The sequence below is a fragment of the Pan troglodytes genome, chromosome 23, assembly GCF_028858775.2.
Source record: "Pan troglodytes isolate AG18354 chromosome 23, NHGRI_mPanTro3-v2.0_pri, whole genome shotgun sequence".
NCBI lineage: Eukaryota > Metazoa > Chordata > Mammalia > Primates > Hominidae > Pan > Pan troglodytes.
In genome coordinates this window covers 25,742,507-25,761,431 of record NC_086016.1, presented here as the reverse complement: position 1 = coordinate 25,761,431, position 18,925 = coordinate 25,742,507, and the positions used below count along the sequence as shown (strand labels likewise).

Here is an 18,925-nt window from a genome sequence, read left to right as displayed (position 1 = left end):
AGGGAGGAAGGCTCCTGAACCCACTGTCATTAGGCACTGGTCTCACCCCACTCCCCAGGGAACCCCTCTCAGGGCCCTTGTGGGACCCTCACGCTCTTGGGATCCACCTGAGAGCCTTCTCAGCCAGTTCTCCCTCTTGGCCAGTTCCAGTCTCCTCGGGGGACCTCAGGGCCCTGTCCAGAGCATCCCTCGTCTTCCACACTTCCCTCCAAGGCTGCACTCCCCTTGTTTGTTAAGGCACATCCATTTGTGTGCCTTCCTCTCCCTCCTGCCTGCCATTATCCTGGTTACCAGGAACTTTGGCATGGCTGCAATTCACAGTCCCTTCCCGGGCCACGTCTGGATTCTCACTGCCTGGCTCCTGAAGCCCTTTCCTGGCTCAGCCTCCCTCGGCCTCCCCAGCTGGGGCTGCCTTCCCTCCCTGGCTACTGCAGGTCAGGCTACCCAGGCCTGGCCTCTTTTCTCCATCGACCCTTGCCCCTTGAGCATCTCACACACGCCCAAAGCTACAAATACCATTGATCTACTACTGGATGATGGCACCCACATTTAGACTGTCTGCTCCAACCCCTACCCCAACACCACACTCAGATTTTTCCAAGTGATGTCACACAGATGCCTCAAATTCGATGAGTCCAGAACAGGACCCTCTATCCCCCTCATCTTCTCCCCACGAGCCCTCCATCTCAACAAAGACCACCACCATCCAACCACTCTGCGGCTCAGGCCTCTGAATCCACTTGGACTCCCCTCTCAGCCCTGTCCCGTCTGTAGGCAAACCCATATCCCACCCCTCCTTGTCCTCCAGGTTCCACCTCCCACCCCCGCAAGTAATCACTGTCCCTTAAGGCCTCCCCCTGCTCAAGGATTCCTCTGGCAGTCCACTACCCTGACAGCAAACACAGAGGTGTGTTTTTTTTTTTTTAATTTTAGTAACATATACACAACATAAAATTTGTCCAAACTATTTTCAAGTGTTCAGTTCAGTGGTATTAAACATTCTTATGCAACCATCTCCACCATCCATCTCCAGAACTTTTTCATTTTCCCAAACTGGAACTGCACTCATTAAACAATAACTCCCTGATCCCCTCTCATCTAAGTGGAACCATACAGTATTTGCCTTTTTGTGACTGGTTTTTTTTTTTTTTTTGAGACGGAGTCTCACTCTGTTGCCCAGGCTGGAGTGCAGTGGTGCAATCTCGGCTCACCGCAACCTCCATCTCCCGGATTCAAGCAATTCTCCTGCCTCAGCCTCCTGAATAGCCAGGATTACAGGTGCCCGCCACCACGCCCAGCTAATTTTTGTATTTTTAGTAGAGACGAGGTTTCACCGTGTTGGCCAGGCTGGTCTCGAACTCCTGACCTCAGGTGATCCACCCGCCTCGGCCTCCCAAAGTGCTGGGATTACAGGTGTGAGCCACTGCGCCCAGCCTTGTGACTGGTTTATGTTACTGGGTGTAATGTCTTCAAGGGTCATCCATGCTGCATCATGTATCCGAATTTCATTCCTTTAAGGTTGAATGGTATTGCATGGCATGTAGACAGCACATTTCGTCTGTCTCATCGGTGGGTGAACTGATGTGAACCATTGTGAATAATGGGGCCATGAGCATGGGTGTATGAACATCTGTTCAAGTCCCTGCTTTTGATTCTTTTGAATGTGTACCCACAAGCAGCATTGCTGGATCATACGGTAATTCTATTTTTAATTTTTTGAGTCATGATCATATTGTTTTTCACAGCGGATGCACCATTTTATATTCCCACCAACGGTGCCCAAGGGTTCCAATTTCCCCATATCCTCTCCAACACTTATTTTGTTTTATTGTTTTGCTTTTCACAGTTACCATCCTGATGGGCACAGGGATGCTTGCAAAGTGACAAACTTTACATCTTCCCAGAGGCATCCCAGGTCACCCCACCTGGCACTGCGGACGCCCACGTGGCCCCACCCCTCACTTGGCAATATTCTCATCAAGTGTCAGCACTAGCTAATTGTATTGACTGCCTCCTGGCTGGACTCTAAGAGACAGTGTCTTTTATTGCATGCTACATCCCCAACATCCAGAACAGTGTCAGGCAAACAGTTGTTTAATAAACGGTGGAAGGAAGGAAGGGAGGGAGGGAGGGAAGGAGGGAAGGAAGGTGGGTAGGTTGGTTTCTATTTTCCACCAAAATATTGAGGCCCTCTCCTGCCTGTCCACTTGCTCTGGTGCGCCTCTCAACCCTCGCGCCCCACCTGGACTCAATCCCGCAGTCCTGCCTCTCCTTCCTGGGGCCCCCGGGGAAGAACCCCGACAGCGGCCGGCACATTTGAGTGGGGCCCTGGACGTTTGGGGAGGTTTGGACACATTCCCGAATGCCTCCCTGCTGTGGGTTAGGTGGGCCTGTCTCGGGCTGGCAGCGAGGACAACGTTGTGGCTAGGTCGTCAGTTAGTGAGCCAGCACGGTCTGAGCCGCCACACTCCGCGCCCCGCCCACGCGCCCCGCCCTTTCCAGTTTTGCCTCGCCTGCTCGGGTCTTCGCTCCTGTAACCCCTACGATCTTAGCCCCGCCCCCGTGGTGTCGTGGGTCCACGCTACTGGTCCTCTCCTAGAAAGCCGCGAAATGACCAGTTCCTCATTGGCCACACGTTCTCCCGCGCCACCACCGCAGCCACAACAACCGCCACGTGCTCAACCTTGGCGCCTGCCCATTGGCCACCAGCCTCTACCCGCCCACTCTCCCTTTCCGCCCCTAATTTCCCTCTTCTTCCTTCCATTGGCTGTCGGGCTCAGGGGCTCTCTTTTCAGCCTGGGGCGCGCAGCGCCTCGGATGCGGATTGGCCGAAGGCGGCGCTGGGAGGCGGGTTAAAGAGCGCGTTGCTGGCTGGGCCACGCGTGCTTGAGAAGGTTCAATGGCGTGGCAGGGACTAGCGGCCGAGTTCCTGCAGGTGCCGGCGGTGACGCGGGCTTACACCGCAGCCTGTGTCCTCACCACCGCCGCGGTGGTAAGCGGCCGGGGGGACCGGACGTCGCCTTGGTTACAGCCTCTGGCGGGAGGGGTGAGGGTCGCCATGGTTACGGCGTGGCTCCCGGGCAGCTCTTGACTGGCCCCTGGTTCCACAGCAGCTGGAGCTCCTCAGCCCCTTTCAGCTCTACTTCAACCCGTACCTTGTGTTCCGGAAGTTCCAGGTGAGGCCGCCCCGCGCCGCGCACCTGTGGGCCCGACCCACCCACCCCGCACCTGACCGCCCGTCCCCCGTAGGTCTGGAGGCTCGTCACCAACTTCCTCTTCTTCGGGCCCCTGGGATTCAGCTTCTTCTTCAACATGCTCTTCGTGTATCCTGCGCCCTGCGGACACGGGCTGGGTGGGGGGCAGGCCCGCCGGGCTGGGAGAGGCCGGGACGGGGAAACTGAGGCCCCGCCTGGTGGCACTTCCTATACCGACGCCGTAGGTTCCGCTACTGCCGCATGCTGGAAGAGGGCTCCTTCCGCGGCCGCACGGCCGACTTCGTCTTCATGTTTCTCTTCGGGGGCGTCCTTATGACCGTATCCTTCCCGCAGGCTCTGGAACCTCGGGCTAGGGCGCCTCGGCGTCCAGCCTGTGTTGGTCCTGGGGCCAACACAGCCATGCCAGAAAGGGACACAGTCGCTCTCTCCAGCTTAGTATGTGTTGAGGGCCCACTCTGTGCTCAGCTGCAGGGGTCAGGGCTAGATCTTCAGTGCTGTATGCAAAATACAAAGCCATGCACAAAAGAGCCAGGTGGGGTGTCAGGGCCACTAGCTGAGCCCTGAATGCGAGTAGCCGGGAGAAACTGGGGCAGGGACAGGCAGTGGTTGGGCCCTGGGATGAGGCTGTAGGTGTGCAGGGCAGATTTCGTGGGACCTGAACCCCGTGGAGTGTGTCGCCTTCATTGGACTGGCTCATCTTGATGAGGGAATAGCACATAGGGGAGATGAGGGGAAGAATTCCAGGGTCTTGGGAAGTCAGAGGGGCCCTGGGCTTGGGCTGAGGCCTGCGCCGGAGCACCTTGACTCTGGCCCAGCTGCTGGGACTCCTGGGCAGCCTGTTCTTCCTGGGCCGGGCCCTCATGGCCATGCTGGTGTACGTGTGGAGCCGCCGCAGCCCTCGGGTGAGGGTCAACTTCTTCGGCCTGCTCACTTTCCAGGCACCGTTCCTGCCTTGGGCGCTCATGGGCTTCTCGCTGCTGCTGGGCAACTCCATCCTCGTGGACCTGCTGGGTGAGCCTCCCGGTACATCTAGTCCGCCCCAGGCTGGCCACTCCCCTCAGGACACGCTGCTTATGCCCTGGGGCCCCTCTCCCATCCTTGCTGGAGTTCTCCTCACACCTGGCTCCATCCCCATCTTCCTGCCCTCCCAGCTGCTGTGCTCTTACAGCCCCTCACGCCAGCCGGCCCACATAATTTGCATCGTCAGGGCGGATCTACTGATGCTTGCACGGTCCTGATGGGAGTGGGGATGGGCGGGTCAGGGTTCCTGCCCCATGGCTCCCACTCCTCCACTATTCTCAGGCCCTCCCCTCCCTGGGTCCTGCCTGCTTCTGGGCCTTTTAAGCTTGTCCTTTACGGCCAACCCTGGGCTGGCACTCTGTGCGAGGCTTTGGGGCACTCATGCCGTGGGGCCTGCAGGGCCACCAGGCTGTGGCTGGGGGCCTGGCGCAGGCTCTGCTGGTCTAGGACTCTGGGCCGTGGAGGGTGACCCCACAGTCCGTGGCTGTCTCACAGGGATTGCGGTGGGCCACATCTACTACTTCCTGCAGGACGTCTTCCCCAACCAGCCCGGAGGCAAGAGGCTCCTGCAGACCCCTGGCTTCCTGTGAGTGTTGAGAGCCCTCCCTCCCTCTCCCCACCCTCAGAAGGATCCCCACCGATGGGGACCTGTGCTGGCCTGTGCTCAACACGGGCCCCTCCCCACAGAAAGCTGCTCCTGGATGCCCCTGCAGAAGACCCCAATTACCTGCCCCTCCCTGAGGAACAGCCAGGACCCCATCTGCCACCCCCGCAGCAGTGACCCCACCCAGGGCCAGGCCTAAGAGGCTTCTGGCAGCTTCCATCCTACCCATGACCCCTACTTGGGGCAGAAAAAACCCATCCTAAAGGCTGGGCCCATGCAAGGGCCCACCCGAATAAACAGAATGAGCTGCAGTCTCTTGGCCCACAGCACTGGCTTCCCCATCTCACCCGGCCACATCCTTCTATGCCTGCCCCGTCCTCACTCAGTGTGGCCTCTCAGCCCAACTGCAGGTGGTAGGATAGGGGTGCCCACAGAGGGCAAAGAAACTGCCCATGGTTGCCTGGCAGAGCTTTGAGCTCACAGGTTGCCAGGCAGAGCTTTTGAGCTCACAGGTGACAGGCTCAGGGTTCTCATCCTGGCCCCACCAGGGCCTTGGGCAAGTCCTGCCCACCATAGGCCTCTGCTACCTGCCAGTCAGCGGGGAAGTTCACCAGATTTCGGCTGCTGGGGCCAGGACAGGCCTCTCCTAGGTTGTGCCAAACCAGCCTACAGATGTTCCTGCCAGTGGTGCCTTCAGGCTGATGCCAATCTAGCCTCTCCTGTCTCTCATCAGCCACCCTGACAGGTGGGCGTATGCCTCATTTTTCATCTGGTGATGCCAAAGCCCCATGGATTCAGGTGCAGAAGAGGACCAGGACTGGGTCTTCTGCCCTTTCTATGACCTCAGAGCCTAAGTTTTCACCTTAGCAGAGTCCTGAGACTGGGTGAGGCAGGGACTTCTGGAAGGTTCTGTTCCTGCCCTTTTTAGCTGAGGACCTGTGTGAGCCTTATCCGACCCCTGTGGCTCATTTTTCTCTTCTGACCTGGCAGCTTTCCTTGTTGTTCTAAGCCTGTCCATGTTGTGCTTTATTTCTGGATGCTCAGTGGCACGGGGCCTCCTCCAAAGACAGGTTGTCATTTTCATGGTAACAACACTGTTCTCTGTTGAGTCTGCCCTCCGTGTTGTAGCCAGACCTTGTGGAGATGGCTTTGCGGCGGTGTGAGCTGGCGGTCAGGAGTGAGGGCCCAGCCTTCCCGGCACCTCCCAGCCAGGTGGCCCTGCCCGACCTGTGGGGTGAGGCAGCCAAGGTTCCTTCCATCCCCCCAGTTGTGGAGACACAGGGCTGCCTCACCCTTTCATTGCCGAGGTTCCTACCTCATGGACAGAACAAACACCTCAGCAATGAAACCTGTTCATGTCTAAGAGCAGCTGGGCTGGGAATCTTCCCCTTTGTTCAAGGCCTTCCAGTAAGGCCCAGCTGTCCCCTTGCTGTGCATGGGGCTCTGGGGAGTTCCACTCTTTGATGGAGGGCACAGGCCCTGCGTGCAAACTCCCTGGGAAGAGTCTCTTGCTAACATGTGCTCAAAGGAGCCCCCCTCTCACATCTCAGCGACTAAGAACCCCAATCCCTAATCAGAGCTCTGCCTCTGCCCCACATGGGGCCCTACCCCACTTCCAGGGAGCACAGCAGCCTCTGACCCTAGCCCTGCCCTGGCAGCATGGGACCTGCCAACAGCTGAGGGTGGCAGCAGTCTGTGCTGGGATCTGTGCCCGGATCTGTGCCCATTCTCTTCAGTAAGGCTGGAGCTGCGAGCCAGTTTGCTGCCCTCCCAGATCCTGTGTCCATTCTGAAGAATGGGGACACCTCCCTATTACAGATGAGAACAGAGGGGACATAAACTCCTTGGAGGCAGGGCTGGGAAGGGACCCTGGGCTGTGTCTCCTCCCTGTACCTTGTCAACTCCAAGAGCTGGCACCAGGCCGGGAGGGCTATTCCCATATTCCTCACAGCTGGCTTGTGAGGCAGGAGCTGGCCCAGGCCACAGCACCTGCTGGGGTGGGAAAGGGCCCCAGCTGACCTGGCTATGGGTGCCACTGGAGCTAGAACAGCCCTCCTGCACCCAGGCTGGCGACAGCCCAGCAGTGCCCACACAGGACTGGGCCCTCCGCAGGGGACTTCAGAGCAGCAAGGCCCCAGCTGGCAGTAGCCTGACCATCTGGACACAGCAGAGCCAGGGCGGCCCAGGGACAGCAGGAGAGCTCGCGGCACCTTCCTGAGGCCAAGCAAGGGGAGCAGGGTTAGGGCTGTTCCTGAAAGGCAGAGAGCCTCTGCCCTGAGCCTCACAGCTACTCTTCTCAGCTCTCTGGGTCTGGAAGGAGAACAGGCTGAGGAGCTGAGAGGAGCTGAGGTGCTACGGTGCTACCCGGAGCCCCATTCACCCCCACCTGCCCACCTGGGAACCTGAGGCAGAGGAGGGTGAGGCCTGTGTGCCAACCTTGTTCACATACCACCTTCGTCCCCCCAGGCCCCGGCCCCACTCCTGGCTCTCATTATTTTTATGTTAAAACTTTGAAGAAATTGAACATGACCTGTTGAAGAAATTGAACATGACCTGTTGCCTTTTATTTAAAAACTGTTACTAGCCCTGCCTGGGGCTCCTATACAAAAACAAAACACAACCTAAAATAAAGTTTCTTCCTGACCCCAGAGACTGGGGAGGGGTAGGGAGGGTGGGGTGGGGGGCAGGACTGGGGCTCAACAAATGGAATGTGTGCCGGGAAGGGCCACCTGGAACCCCCCACTCCACCCCCACCCCGATCCTCAGGATGGCGCTGGGCTGTCCCCTCGCCTCTGTCCTTGCCAGAAGATGGAGGAGAGGCGGCCCAATCTTCTGAGATGCTCCGTGGGAGCCGTGTGCTGATGGGCTGGTTACCAGGCCGGGGCCGTGTTGGCAAGACGCCTCATCCGCCTGGAAGAGGAGTGGGGAGGGCAATGAGTCAGGGCCAGCTCCCAGCCTGGGCGCTGCCCTTCCCAAGGCTCTACAGGGCAGCCAAGTGTGGGGGTGGGAACAGAGGCAGGATGTGGGCCCCCAGCAGGGTCAGACCCAGCCTTCTCTCAGCCTGGCCTGTCTGCTACTCAGGCCCTGCTCATCACTCCAGGGACCCCAAAACCTGGATCTGGGCTGTGGTCAGACCCTCAGCCTGAGGAATTATGTTTGTTCCATGCAGGGAAACATACCCTGGCGTTTGGATGGGGCCTTATCACCCAGAAGCCTGCCTGCCTCTAGCAGCACTAGAGGTACTCTGTCCCAGAGACCATGGGAGACTGGGAAAAGCAATGGCCCTGCCTCTGCCTGGAAAGCCAGGTGCCTGTGGGCAGAGCCCAGGACCACAGGGCCAGGGGTACCTCGTGTTCCTGTCCTGGTCGCGGATCTTCTTCTCCATCTCAGCGTCTGTCAGAGTCTCCAGCAGTGGGCACCACTGGTCCGCATCGCCCGTGTTCCGGATGGCAATCTCCACTGTGGGCAGAGGGTTCTCGCTACGAGGAGGGGAGGCAGTGAGAGGAATGACTTTTCCAGCTATAGATGGAGAATCCTTAGAACGCTTTGGCCCCTGTCTGTGCCCTGCTCCTCCCAGCAGCACTGCTGGCACCCAGTGGATGCTCCAGTCACCTGAACCTCAAGGGAGCTGCTGGAGGCGCCAGGGCCTTTCCAGAACAAGTGTTGTCGCCATGACCCCATGGGCTTCCCTTCAAAGTGAACTTTCAACAGGGCTTTTGTGCCCAGCGTCTGTCTGTCTCTGAGATGGAGGAAGGGGCCACTGCCTGTGGAGGTGGTCCTCCTTGACAGGACAGCACGGGCTGGACCATGCTGATGCCACAGTGCCAGTCAGGAGGTGGAACCTATAGGGGCAGGAGGACTGTCTGCTCCACTCAGTGTCCAGAGCCAGGGCCCACTGATCAGGGAAAGGGGATGGATGGCGAATGGGAGCAAAGGAGTCTCCCAGAAGTCCCCAGCCCCCCACTACTGAGGGCCACTGCACAGCCTGTTCCTGCATGTTCCACACACTTGCCCCTCAGCCCACCTCCTGGCCGAACAAAACCCCCGAGAGGCTGGTCTGTGCTTAGGATCAGACAGCTGTCTGGCAGGGAGCTGGACAGAAGCCATATCCCCGGACCACACTCTGCCCTGGGTCTCACAAGGACCACCCAAATCTGCCCCGAGGTACCTTCCTCTTGCCAAAAGGACACAGCAGAGGAAGGGGGCAGCAAGGGCAGAGGCTAAACAGGCATGGGGTGGGCACAGGAGTGCTGGGGAGGTGGGAGGGTGGCTGGCTGCCGCCTCTCTGGGCTTTGATTTGCAAGTCTGTGACAGGACACTAAGGAGACCACAGCTGTGGATGCCACAGGGCCCGTGTGCCTCCCACATGCAGTGGCTCCCGTCACCCCCACCTCTGAGAGCAGCTTTGGGTGCTGACAGTGTTTCCCAGTTGAGTGACACCAGACCCCTGGCTTGGCAGAAGGCCTCAGCATGAGGTCCTAACCATGACTCTCCCACTTCCCCTCCCCTCTCTGTGGTCCTTTCCTTTCTCCTCCACTTGGGCACCTCCACTTGGCTCTCCCTAGGCTCAGTCCCCTGGGAGAAGGACACCCTGCCAGCCTGCGGCCCTGAAAAACACCATGAGCTCTGGCAGAAGCAAGGGCAGGCCGGACTCAGGGGAGGCGCCAGGTGGACACTGATAGAGAGGACAGGTCCCTGCAAACCTCATCTGGAATATGGAAACATTTATTGCTGTGAAGGGCTTTGGAAGGATGACTGTTATTAAAGCAGCCAAAACATCTCCACTGAGGGAGCTTCCTAGGGGCCAGGGACCTTCTCACAGCCTCCCTGTAGCGGGTGCTCAAGGTTGTGGGACCAGCCTGCTTGCAGAGCGAGTCCCGGCTCTGCACATCCACACCAGTGAGCACACACCCAGCTCCAGTAGCCGTGAGCCCGTTCCAGGTTGGGCTCAGTGCTGCTCTCCTCAGCCTGGGGTCTCAGGGACTGTGGGCACAGCGCAGGGCACTGGCTGCAGCTGGCTCTCCCTGCAGCAGGCCTGACCCCTCACAGCTGAAGCTCAGCCCACCAGGTCCATGCTCATGAGTCCCAGAAGCTCGAGCTCGTACTGGTGACGCAGAGGCAGGGCCAGAGGCAGTGTCGGCACCCCCACCCTCTGGGGCTGACCCATCCTCAGCAGCTCCTGACAGCTGGTCCCTGGCCAGCACCGGGTGGTTTAGCAGTCTAGGGACCACCCCAGCCTCAGACCCCAAACATCATTCCTCACCGTGAGGGCTCCCAGCAGCCTTCCTTGGAGGGCAGACGTGAAAGGCACCAAGCCCACACCGAGGGGAGCAAAACATGTTTTCCTCTTAAACAAGAGCTGGCGAGTGGGTCCCAGAGGCTCCTTTGTTTACCTCCCCTTGATGCTGGGAAGATTCCACTCCAGTGGGTTTGTTCTAAAGTAACAAATGCTCGCGCCAACCATGTAAGAACGGGCCCAGAGCCAGCACTAGCCTGCCTTGGGTTTTGGGGGCATGTGGGCACGGAGATGCTGTCCTGAGTTCCAAAGAGTGCTGGGGACCCTGGGAGCCACCCTGCTCCCCATTCCTTCCAGGGAATTCTGGTTCATGGGCTTCGAAGCCGCCAGGGACCCCAGACCTTCCTACCACCCAAAGTGTCCAGGTGGGAACAAAGATATCCAGGCAGGGGATGCTCACGTCTGAGGGACAGAGGGAGCCAGGACTGATGCCGGTCGAGTATCTTGAGGTTTACTTTCAATGTGATCTCACTTTCATGACCTCATGTGATGCAACACACAAGTATTATCCCCAAGTTACAAATGACAAGATACAGACTTCAAGGGAAAACGACCTGTCCACAGCCACTCGACCAGGAAGGGGAGATGCCAAAACTTGGTGTCACCCTTATGTTTGCAATTCACACCTCCGAGGCCGCCAGGAGCCTCAAATGATTTTTAGAAGGGTGCCAAGTCCACTCAATGGAGGAAGAGCAGTTTTCAACATGGTGCTGGGGCAACATGACTCTGGATTGACAATGGATTCTTAGATATGAAACCAAAAGCACTAGCAACAAACTAAAACAATATATAAATTACCGGCCGGGTGCAGTGGCTCACACCTGTAATCCTAGCACTTTGGGAGGCCGAGGCGGGCGGATTATGAGGTCAAGAGATAGAGACCATCCTGGCCAACATGGTGAAACCCCGTCTCTACTAAAAATAAAAAATTAGCTGGGTGTGGTGGCAGGTGCCTGTAGTCCCAGCTACTTGGGAGGCTGAGGCAGGAGAATCACTTGAACTCAGGAGGCGGAGGATGCAGTGAGCCAAGATCACAGCACTACACTCCAGCCTGGTGACACAGCGAGACTGTCTCAAAAAAAAAAAAAAAAAAAAAAAAAAGATAAATTGGACTACATCAAAATGAAAACTTTTGTGCTTCAAAGAACACTATCAAGAAAGTGAAAAGGCAATCCTCCAAATGAGAGAAAATATCTTCAAATCATGTATCTATCTGATGAGGGACTTCTATGTAGAATATATAAAGAACAATTACAACTCAACAATAAAATAAAACCCAATTAAGAAACTAGCAAAGCACTTTCTCCAAAGAAGATACACAAACAGCCAGAAATACATGCAAAGATGCTCAATATCATCAGTCATTAGAAAAATGCAAATCAAAACCACAATTACTTCACACCTCCTCAGACGGCTACGATCAAAAAGAGAACAGCAAATGCCAGCAGGATCCAGAGAAACGGGAATCGCACGCTTCTGGTGGGAATGCAAAATGGTGCAGCCACTTTGGAAAACAGTCTAGAAATTCTTCAAAATGCTAACCACTGAGTTGTCACGTGACCCAGCAATTCTACTCCTGGGTATATATCCAAGAAAATTGAAAACAGATGTTCACACAAAAACTCATACACAAATGTTCTCAGCAGCAGTACTCACAATAGCTGAAAAATGGAAACAACCCAAAAGTCAATCTGCTGATGAATGAATAAAATGTGGTATATCCATGCAATGAGATAATATTCAATCATAAAAAAGAATGAAGTCCTGATAAAAGATGCTACAACATGGATAATCCTTGAAAACATTATGCTAAGAAGCCAGTCATAAAAGACCACATATTAGATGGTTCCATTTCTATGAAGTACCCGGAATAGGCAAATCTACAGATAGAAAGTGGATGAGTGGACGCCTAGGGCTGAGAGACAGCGGGGAGGAACGGGACTGCCTGCAGTGGGGTGATGAAAAAGTCCTAAAATTGACAGTGGTGATAGTTACACAGCTCTCTGCATATATCAAAAACCGCTGCACTATATACTCTAAATGTGTGAATTGTATGGTTTATGAATTATATCACAATAAAGCTGTTAAAAAAACAAACAAAACCTGACATCAGGCCAGGGCTGGCGGGCAGAGCTTCGGAAGGAACCTGAGGCTTACGCTCAACCAGCCCAACGTGTACCTGACATACCCCAGCCTAATTCCTGATGCTGTGCCATCAGAGGGACACTGCCTCTCTGTCCCTCACGCAGGCCCAGCTACCAAGCTCCTTGACCCTTAGTCTCTTTTCATCCCCACCCTGTACGTGTAGGACTGCTGGTGTGCAGAGCCCCCTGGGGCAGATACCCTGCCTGATCCACAGGGCCCACCTTCCTTCTCAAGCACCTGCCTGTCCCTGGTCTCCTCTCGGTCCTTCCTGCTGCAGTCCCCCATCAGCACCTGCCCTGGCCATCCTCACCCCAGGTTCTATGCCCCCAACTGCCCTTCCTCATGCCCACAGCCTCCGGTGCTTTCTGTGGCCATGGCACACTGATAGCCATGCACATGAATCTGTTTCCTCTGCCAGACAGGGCACTGTCTCCTCCCGTCCCTGGCCAGGAACACAGGGCTGGCCCAGGGGAGGTGCCAGTAACTTTGCAGGATCAGCTCTCCTCAGAGGCTCTGCCTAGCCCAGCCTCCTTCCCCTTGAGCCCTGTCTCCCTCCTTTCACTGGCCCTTCATCCCACTCCACTGGCTCTGGGATGCCTGTGTCACTCTGGTCCCAGTCTGTCCTCTAGGAGCCTAGGGCTTCTGACCAGTTTGTCACATGCCCGTTTCCCCTTCATGCTTGTCTCCTGTCTGTCCCACTGCCAAAGGGAACAGGCTGTTCTCTGCCCTGGTTCCCCTGAGGTGTGGGCATAGTGGCCTTGCGCACACGTGTCCTGTGGCCAGCAGCTTGCCCCACTGTACCATGGATCCAATCAATGTCCCCACTGCCGAGGAGGGTATGGAAGTCAGGCACTGAGCTCTGGCTGGGAGAGATGGAGGGATTGGCTCTTGGGGAATCAGCGAGTGCTTCCATTATGGAGTGACCTAGGCCCAGAGCTGAAAACCCTTTTTTTTGAGATGGAGTCTAGCTCTGTCGGGCTGGAGCACAATGGTGCAATCTCAGCTCACTGCAATCTCCGCCTCGCGGGTTCAAGCAATTCTCCTGCCTCAGCCTCCCGAGTAGCTGGGATTATGGGTGCCCACCACCACACCTGGCTAATTTTTCTACTTCTAGTACAGACGGGGTTTTGCCATGTTGGCCTGTCTCTAACTCCTGACCTCAGGTGATCCGCCCACCTCGGCCTCCCAAAGTGCTGGGATTACAGGCGTGAGCCACCATGCCTAGCCTGAAAACCCTTCTTAAGAAGTCATGTGGCCGAGCGCGGTGGCTCACGCCTGTAATCCCAGCACTTTGGGAGGCCGAGATGGGTGGATCACAAGGTCAGGAGATCCAGACCATCCTGGCTAATACGGTGAAACCCCGTCTCTACTAAAAACACAAAAATTAGCTGGGCGTGGTGGCGGGCGCCTGCAGTCCCATCTACTCAGGAGGCTGAGGCAGGAGAATGGCGTGAACCCAGGAGGCAGAGCTTGCAGTGAGCCGAGATCACGCCACTGCACTCCAGCCTGGGCGACAGAGCGAGACCCCATCTCAAAACAAAACAAAAAGTCATGTGACACAGCAGTTGCCAAGCTTTCTGTGTGGCAGAGACCAGGCCAGGACTCCTGGTCTAGCTCTCTGTGGGCTGACTGGCCCCTGGACCTGGGGACTCAGTGGCCCAGCCTCCTTTCCCCAGGCAGGGCCAGGCAGGACTGACACTGGTCTCCCTGGGGACAGAGTTAAACGAAGTCCCTCCTAAGATCCCATGGGGTGGGGTGGTACAGTGGGGGGAACGCGAGTTGGAGTCAGGGATGACAGCCCAACCCTAAGGCCCTGTCCTGTCCTTGCAGCTGTCTTCCAGTGTGGGGACTGGGAAGACACACGCAGCCCTCCTGATGCTAAAAGCCCACTCAGGACACTTCCCAGTTCCCCAGGCAGGCCGCCTCTCCATCTGGCTGCTGTGATAGGGACGTGTGCTCACCTTGGTCCCAGCGGGATGGCCTTTGCCTTTAACCCCAAAGATTTGAAACCTGCACTCTCAGCATAAGAGAGAGCAGGGGGCAGGGGGTCTGTGATGCCCCCAGGCCCCGCAACTGGAATGCATTAAGTGGTCGATGAGATAAAGAAGGGGTCTGCCTCTGCCTCTAAGTCCTGACCTGCCACCACCAGGGACTCCCCAGGGGGTCTGCTCTGGAGCCACTCTGCAAACTGCAGAGGGCCCGGAACTTGGAAAGGAATTTAGGCTCAGGTCACCTTCGGGTCAGAGCAGGAGGGATGGTGCCATGGTGGCTGAAAGAAGGGATGTTGCAAGGACCTGTCAAGAGGCCCCGGGGACTTCAGTTCCTGACCCCGGACTGTGGGCACTGGCAGCGGCTGCAGGACTAGGTGAAGGTCAACACCGTAGGGGCTGGATGCTGGGGGCAGCCAGCCTACCACCTGCACCTGCGAGCCCAAGATGAGGGTTCTGACTGGATCAGCCTCTGCGGGAGGAGGTGCTCAGTGTTGATGCGCGCAACATGACTGCCTCCCAGGGCCTCAGAGTCAACTCTGGTGGAGGGAGGCCACCCTTGACTGGCTCTCCGGCCATAGGGCTTGGCTCTGTGCAGGGTGAATGCACGCTACAGCTGCACTCCCAGGCAACACCCCGAGGGAACAGGGAGGCATCAGACACCAGCCCCCCAGCCTCCTCTCTGGGCTTCCCTGTCTGTGAAGCAGAACCATGTGACTGGCAGGGCTGCTGGGGGGCAGGTCACAGGATCTCAGCACCATGGCACTCAGGCAGGGACTCAGCTGTTTCCCAGGCCCGGGCCTTTGAGCCCCGTGGGTGGCTCTCATTCCTTCTTCCTTGCTCAGATTTACGGGAAGTCATAGAAAGCTGTCTCTTGGGATGTCTGGGAAAACAAGTTAGACACAAACCTAACGAGCTCCATTAATTGTCATGGCTTTGCAAAACAGACCTTCCTATTTGCTCCTCATGTAGCATTTTAAGCTGTCATCCTGAGTGATGACTGCAGATGTGGATGATGATAGTCTGATGAGCAGACTAAATCTGAACATCCTGTTTTGATGTAGGGATGCTTGCTGCACCCCCACCCCATCCCAACACAGAGGACAGGGTGAGGAACCACGGGGCTTCCCAGTCCTAGAGTCCTGCTGAGCCGGGAAGAGTTCAACCTCGCTGTTTTTAATTTTTTTTTGGAGACAGGGTCTCGCTCTGTCACCCAGGCTGGAGTGCAGTGGTGTGATCTTGGCTTACTGCAGCCTCGACCTCTTGAGCTCAGGCGACCCTCCCACCTCAGCTTCCTGAGTAGCTGAAACTACAGGCGTGTACCAACATGCCTGGCTCATTTTTTCTATTTTTTTTTTTTTGTAGAGGTGGGGTCTCACCATGTTTTTCCCAGGCTGGTCTTGAACTACTGGGTTCTGGTGATCCACCTCAGCTCCCCGAAGTGCTAGGACTGCAGGTGTGAGCCACCGCACTGGGCCTTGACCTCACTTTTAACTCTGAGTCCCACCTCCTGCCAGGAACAGGAGGGCCTCTCCCGGGTCCATCCCCATCCCTACCACAGAGGACACTGGACTGGAATATTCTGTTCACACCTCCACCATCTCAGCCAGCCCAAATGCTGCGGGCAGGGATCAAGGTGACCTGTCTCTATCTTCCAGGGCAGCCAGGATGGGGTCCAGCCCAGCATGGTACTCATCAAATGCTCTCTGACTGACCAAAGGCAGAGATACTAAAGTAAGAAGGAGCTGCTAGGGACCCCTGACTCTCAAAAGCTGGGCGGGCCTTTGTGTTTAAGACATAATTCAAGTTCAACAGATGAAGAACCCTGGGCAGGAGTCACCCTGACCAAAATAACAGTCTGGGCAAGAGCAGAGAGAGAGGGTGTGGGGCAGGATGACTGAATGGTGGATGGTGGGGGCAGGCCAGGGCTCCGTGGAGGCAAGGACTTGAGGTTCACCCTGACAGAACTCCAAGTCTTTGCCAGCTATTGTGTTAGGTGCTTCTAACCCTACCTGGCACAGCGGAGCCCTGGAGAGATACACAGGGCAGGAGGAGGACGGAGCAAACACACAGACCCCAGCCAGATTGTGCTGCGAAGCGTGAGAAAGCCTCAAAGGTATCACCGCTCACACAGAGAAGTCTTTTTCTCAAAACAGTTTTGCAGGGAGATGAGGGAGGGAGAGACTCGTGCATGATCCTACCTGAAGGCGTAGGTCTTCTGATGCCAGCTCAGCTGTCCCCGGATGCTGTATGCGATGGTGGTGACAAACTCCCCGCCCAACCCCAGCTCCGAGCACAGCTTCAGGGCAAACTTCTCTGGTGAGTTCTCCTTCTCTGACATGTCCCACTCAAACTGGTCCACCAGGGAAATGTTTCCCACATGGATGTTCAGCTGAGGCAACAACCAAAGGACACAAGTTAGAGCTTTTGCAGCCCAGGGAGGCCGCGAGGAGCGGGGCCCTGCCAGGCCTGGGGTGGGCCCTGCCCACCAGGGTCCACCAGCTGAGAACTGCAGGTGGTCCTTGTCCTTCCAGTTTCCCATCCCCAAAACAAGGCTGACCCCACAACCCTGTCTGCCATGAGGGGCTCTGGCTCAGGGCCCAGCACAGTCACCCTCGAGAGGCCCTGAAGTGACCCCGGGGGCACCTGAGTCCCACCTTACCTTCATCTCATCTCCCCTGTGCCCTGTGCTGGTGGGGACCTTCCTTTCTGCCCTTCGCTCCTGCTGCCGTCGGTCTTACGTGACTACACCAGAAAGGCAGGGCTCAGCTAAGGCATCCCTAAGCCCTGTCTTGAGCCAATGTCTATGCCCTTTACAGAGCTTGCCCCTCTCGGAAAACCCTGCCTAGCGTGTTGACAGATGCACCCCACTCTGGGTCAACACGGTGAGGGGACAGGGAAGCCTGCAGGGATCACAGTGCTGGGCCAGCTCCTCCACATTCCCCAGAGGACTCCCTGCAGCACGTGACTCACAGCCAGAGGGCCCAGGCCCCGGGTGTGCTGTCAGGGGTTTTCCACCAGTGGACACCTGGGAAGCCAGCACCCAGCTGAGAGAACACAGACTGTACCCCAGGGGCTCCCACCTACATCTGCCCCCCTGAGGAGGCACCATTTTGACTTCTCACCCCTTGAGTAGGTGTGGCTGTTCTGAATAGGATGGACACTTCGGGGTCCAGGTTCATTCACTCTGCATCATGCTTGCAAGACTCCTCCCATTAGAGTGTGGGGCTGGGGTCATCCCTCACTGCTATCCAGTGCTCACGGGGCAACCAGGTCACAGTGCACCTGCCCATTCATTGTTGGCCCTTAGCTTTTAAGTCAAGGATCAGGGTGGGCAGCTGCAGGGAAAACTCACCACTGCCTCGGAGTCCAGCCCTTCCGGGGACTTCTGCCTCCTTTTAGAGATTAGGGTACCCCAATCCCCGATCATGTTCATAAAGCCCTGTGCCTCTGAGCCCTGCACACCACCACCCACTTGCTAGAATGGTCTTCCCCTCACCTGGCAGGACCAGCCTCTTCTCAGCATCCTGGTCTAAGCTAAAGTGCCAGCTCCTGAGAGCTCCCCTTCCCATCAGCCCCTTTCCACACCCTTCTCTCCATTTTCTCCCCCTTTGGAGACAGGATGTCACTCTGTCACTCAGGCTGGAGTGCAATGGCATGATCATGACTCACTACAGCCTTGAACTCCTGGGCTCAAGAGACCCTTCCGCCTCAGCCTCCTGAGTAGCTGGAACTACGGACATGCACTACCATGTCTGGCTAATATTTTGTAGAGACAAGGTATCTACAAGGCCCAGGCAATGTATCAAGTGTTTTGGGCAGAGAAGAGACCCTGTGGTTGAGCCTTCTGTTCCCCGCAGGCTTCCCTGCTGCCTCTCCATGTTGGCCCAGGCTGGCCTCAAAAGATCCTCCCCCAACAGTCTCCTGAGTAGCTGCGACTATACGTGCGGGCCACCATGCTGGCACCTCTCCTATTTTCTTCACAGCACTTAGGACTGTCTGAAACAATCTGAATCATTTGCCTCCAGGAATTCTAGCACAGGCAGGGTGTATTTGTTCTGGGAATGAAGGAATCCTCACACAGAGGGAGGAAGCCGAGGGCAGAGCTGCAGTGTCCTGTACACGGCATGCAGCCAGGCAATGGGGAATACAGTCGGGCCCCCATGTCCTTTGCTATCTCCACATACGCCCACGCCTGATGATGAATGGAATCGGAGGCACTGGCCCTTCCCAACTGGAATCTAATGCCAAGCAAACCACGTGGGTGCTGGGTCCAAAAAGAACATGCAGCAGCAGACAGCCCATGGAACCACCCAACAGGACCCCATAGGACCATAGGCACATGGCTCCCACCCAGCAAGCCCTCCCTGCCCTGGGCTCATGGATGGAGTTGCCTGTCCCCTGCCATTCAGTCACTAACACATTCATTTATTCCAAAGTCTAGACTGTGTGTCTACCAAGGAGAGGCACAAGAGAGACAAACATTCAAAAGGCTGCTCTGAGAAAGGTGAGGTGCTACACGTCTGTAGTCTCAGTTACTTGGGAGGCTGAGGTGGGAAGATCACTGGAGCTCAGGTGTTTGAGTCCAGCCTGGGCAACACAGCGAGACTCTGTGTCAAAAAAAAAAAAAAAAAAAAAAAAAAAAAAGCTATGCTGG

The 18,925-nt window shown here is 56.5% G+C and overlaps 2 protein-coding genes across 23 annotated transcripts in view; one reads left to right on the top strand and one right to left on the bottom strand.

Annotated features, from left to right (window-relative positions):
• Window positions 1-937: 937 nt before the first annotated feature.
• DERL3 (derlin 3) lies at window positions 938-7,386 on the top strand. 19 transcript variants are annotated; one of them, XM_054675857.2, is made up of 7 exons: window positions 938-2,992; window positions 3,114-3,176; window positions 3,250-3,323; window positions 3,440-3,533; window positions 4,031-4,226; window positions 4,731-4,821; window positions 6,952-7,386. In XM_054675857.2, exons 1-7 carry the CDS (start codon window positions 2,900-2,902, stop codon window positions 7,055-7,057), a joined length of 717 nt encoding a protein of 238 aa, XP_054531832.1. In that variant the 5' UTR covers window positions 938-2,899; the 3' UTR covers window positions 7,058-7,386. The 19 variants fall into 19 exon arrangements, 18 of the variants coding, with proteins under 18 accessions (XP_054531832.1, XP_063664401.1, XP_009436222.4 ...); XM_063808331.1 differs by having other exon boundaries at window positions 6,905-7,386; XM_009437947.5 differs by having other exon boundaries at window positions 3,111-3,176; window positions 4,766-4,821.
• Window positions 7,373-18,925, bottom strand: part of SMARCB1 (SWI/SNF related, matrix associated, actin dependent regulator of chromatin, subfamily b, member 1) — a 46,125-nt gene continuing 34,572 nt past the window's right edge. For all 4 annotated transcript variants that reach the window (XM_515023.8, XM_001169712.8, XM_016939577.4 and 1 more), the window contains exons 7-9: window positions 16,470-16,660; window positions 8,187-8,318; window positions 7,373-7,749 (exon numbers count right to left, since the gene is read on the bottom strand). In XM_515023.8, the coding sequence (XP_515023.2) occupies window positions 7,710-7,749; window positions 8,187-8,318; window positions 16,470-16,660 (363 nt within the window). In that variant the 3' untranslated portion in view covers window positions 7,373-7,709. The remainder of the gene's footprint in view (window positions 7,750-8,186; window positions 8,319-16,469; window positions 16,661-18,925) is intronic.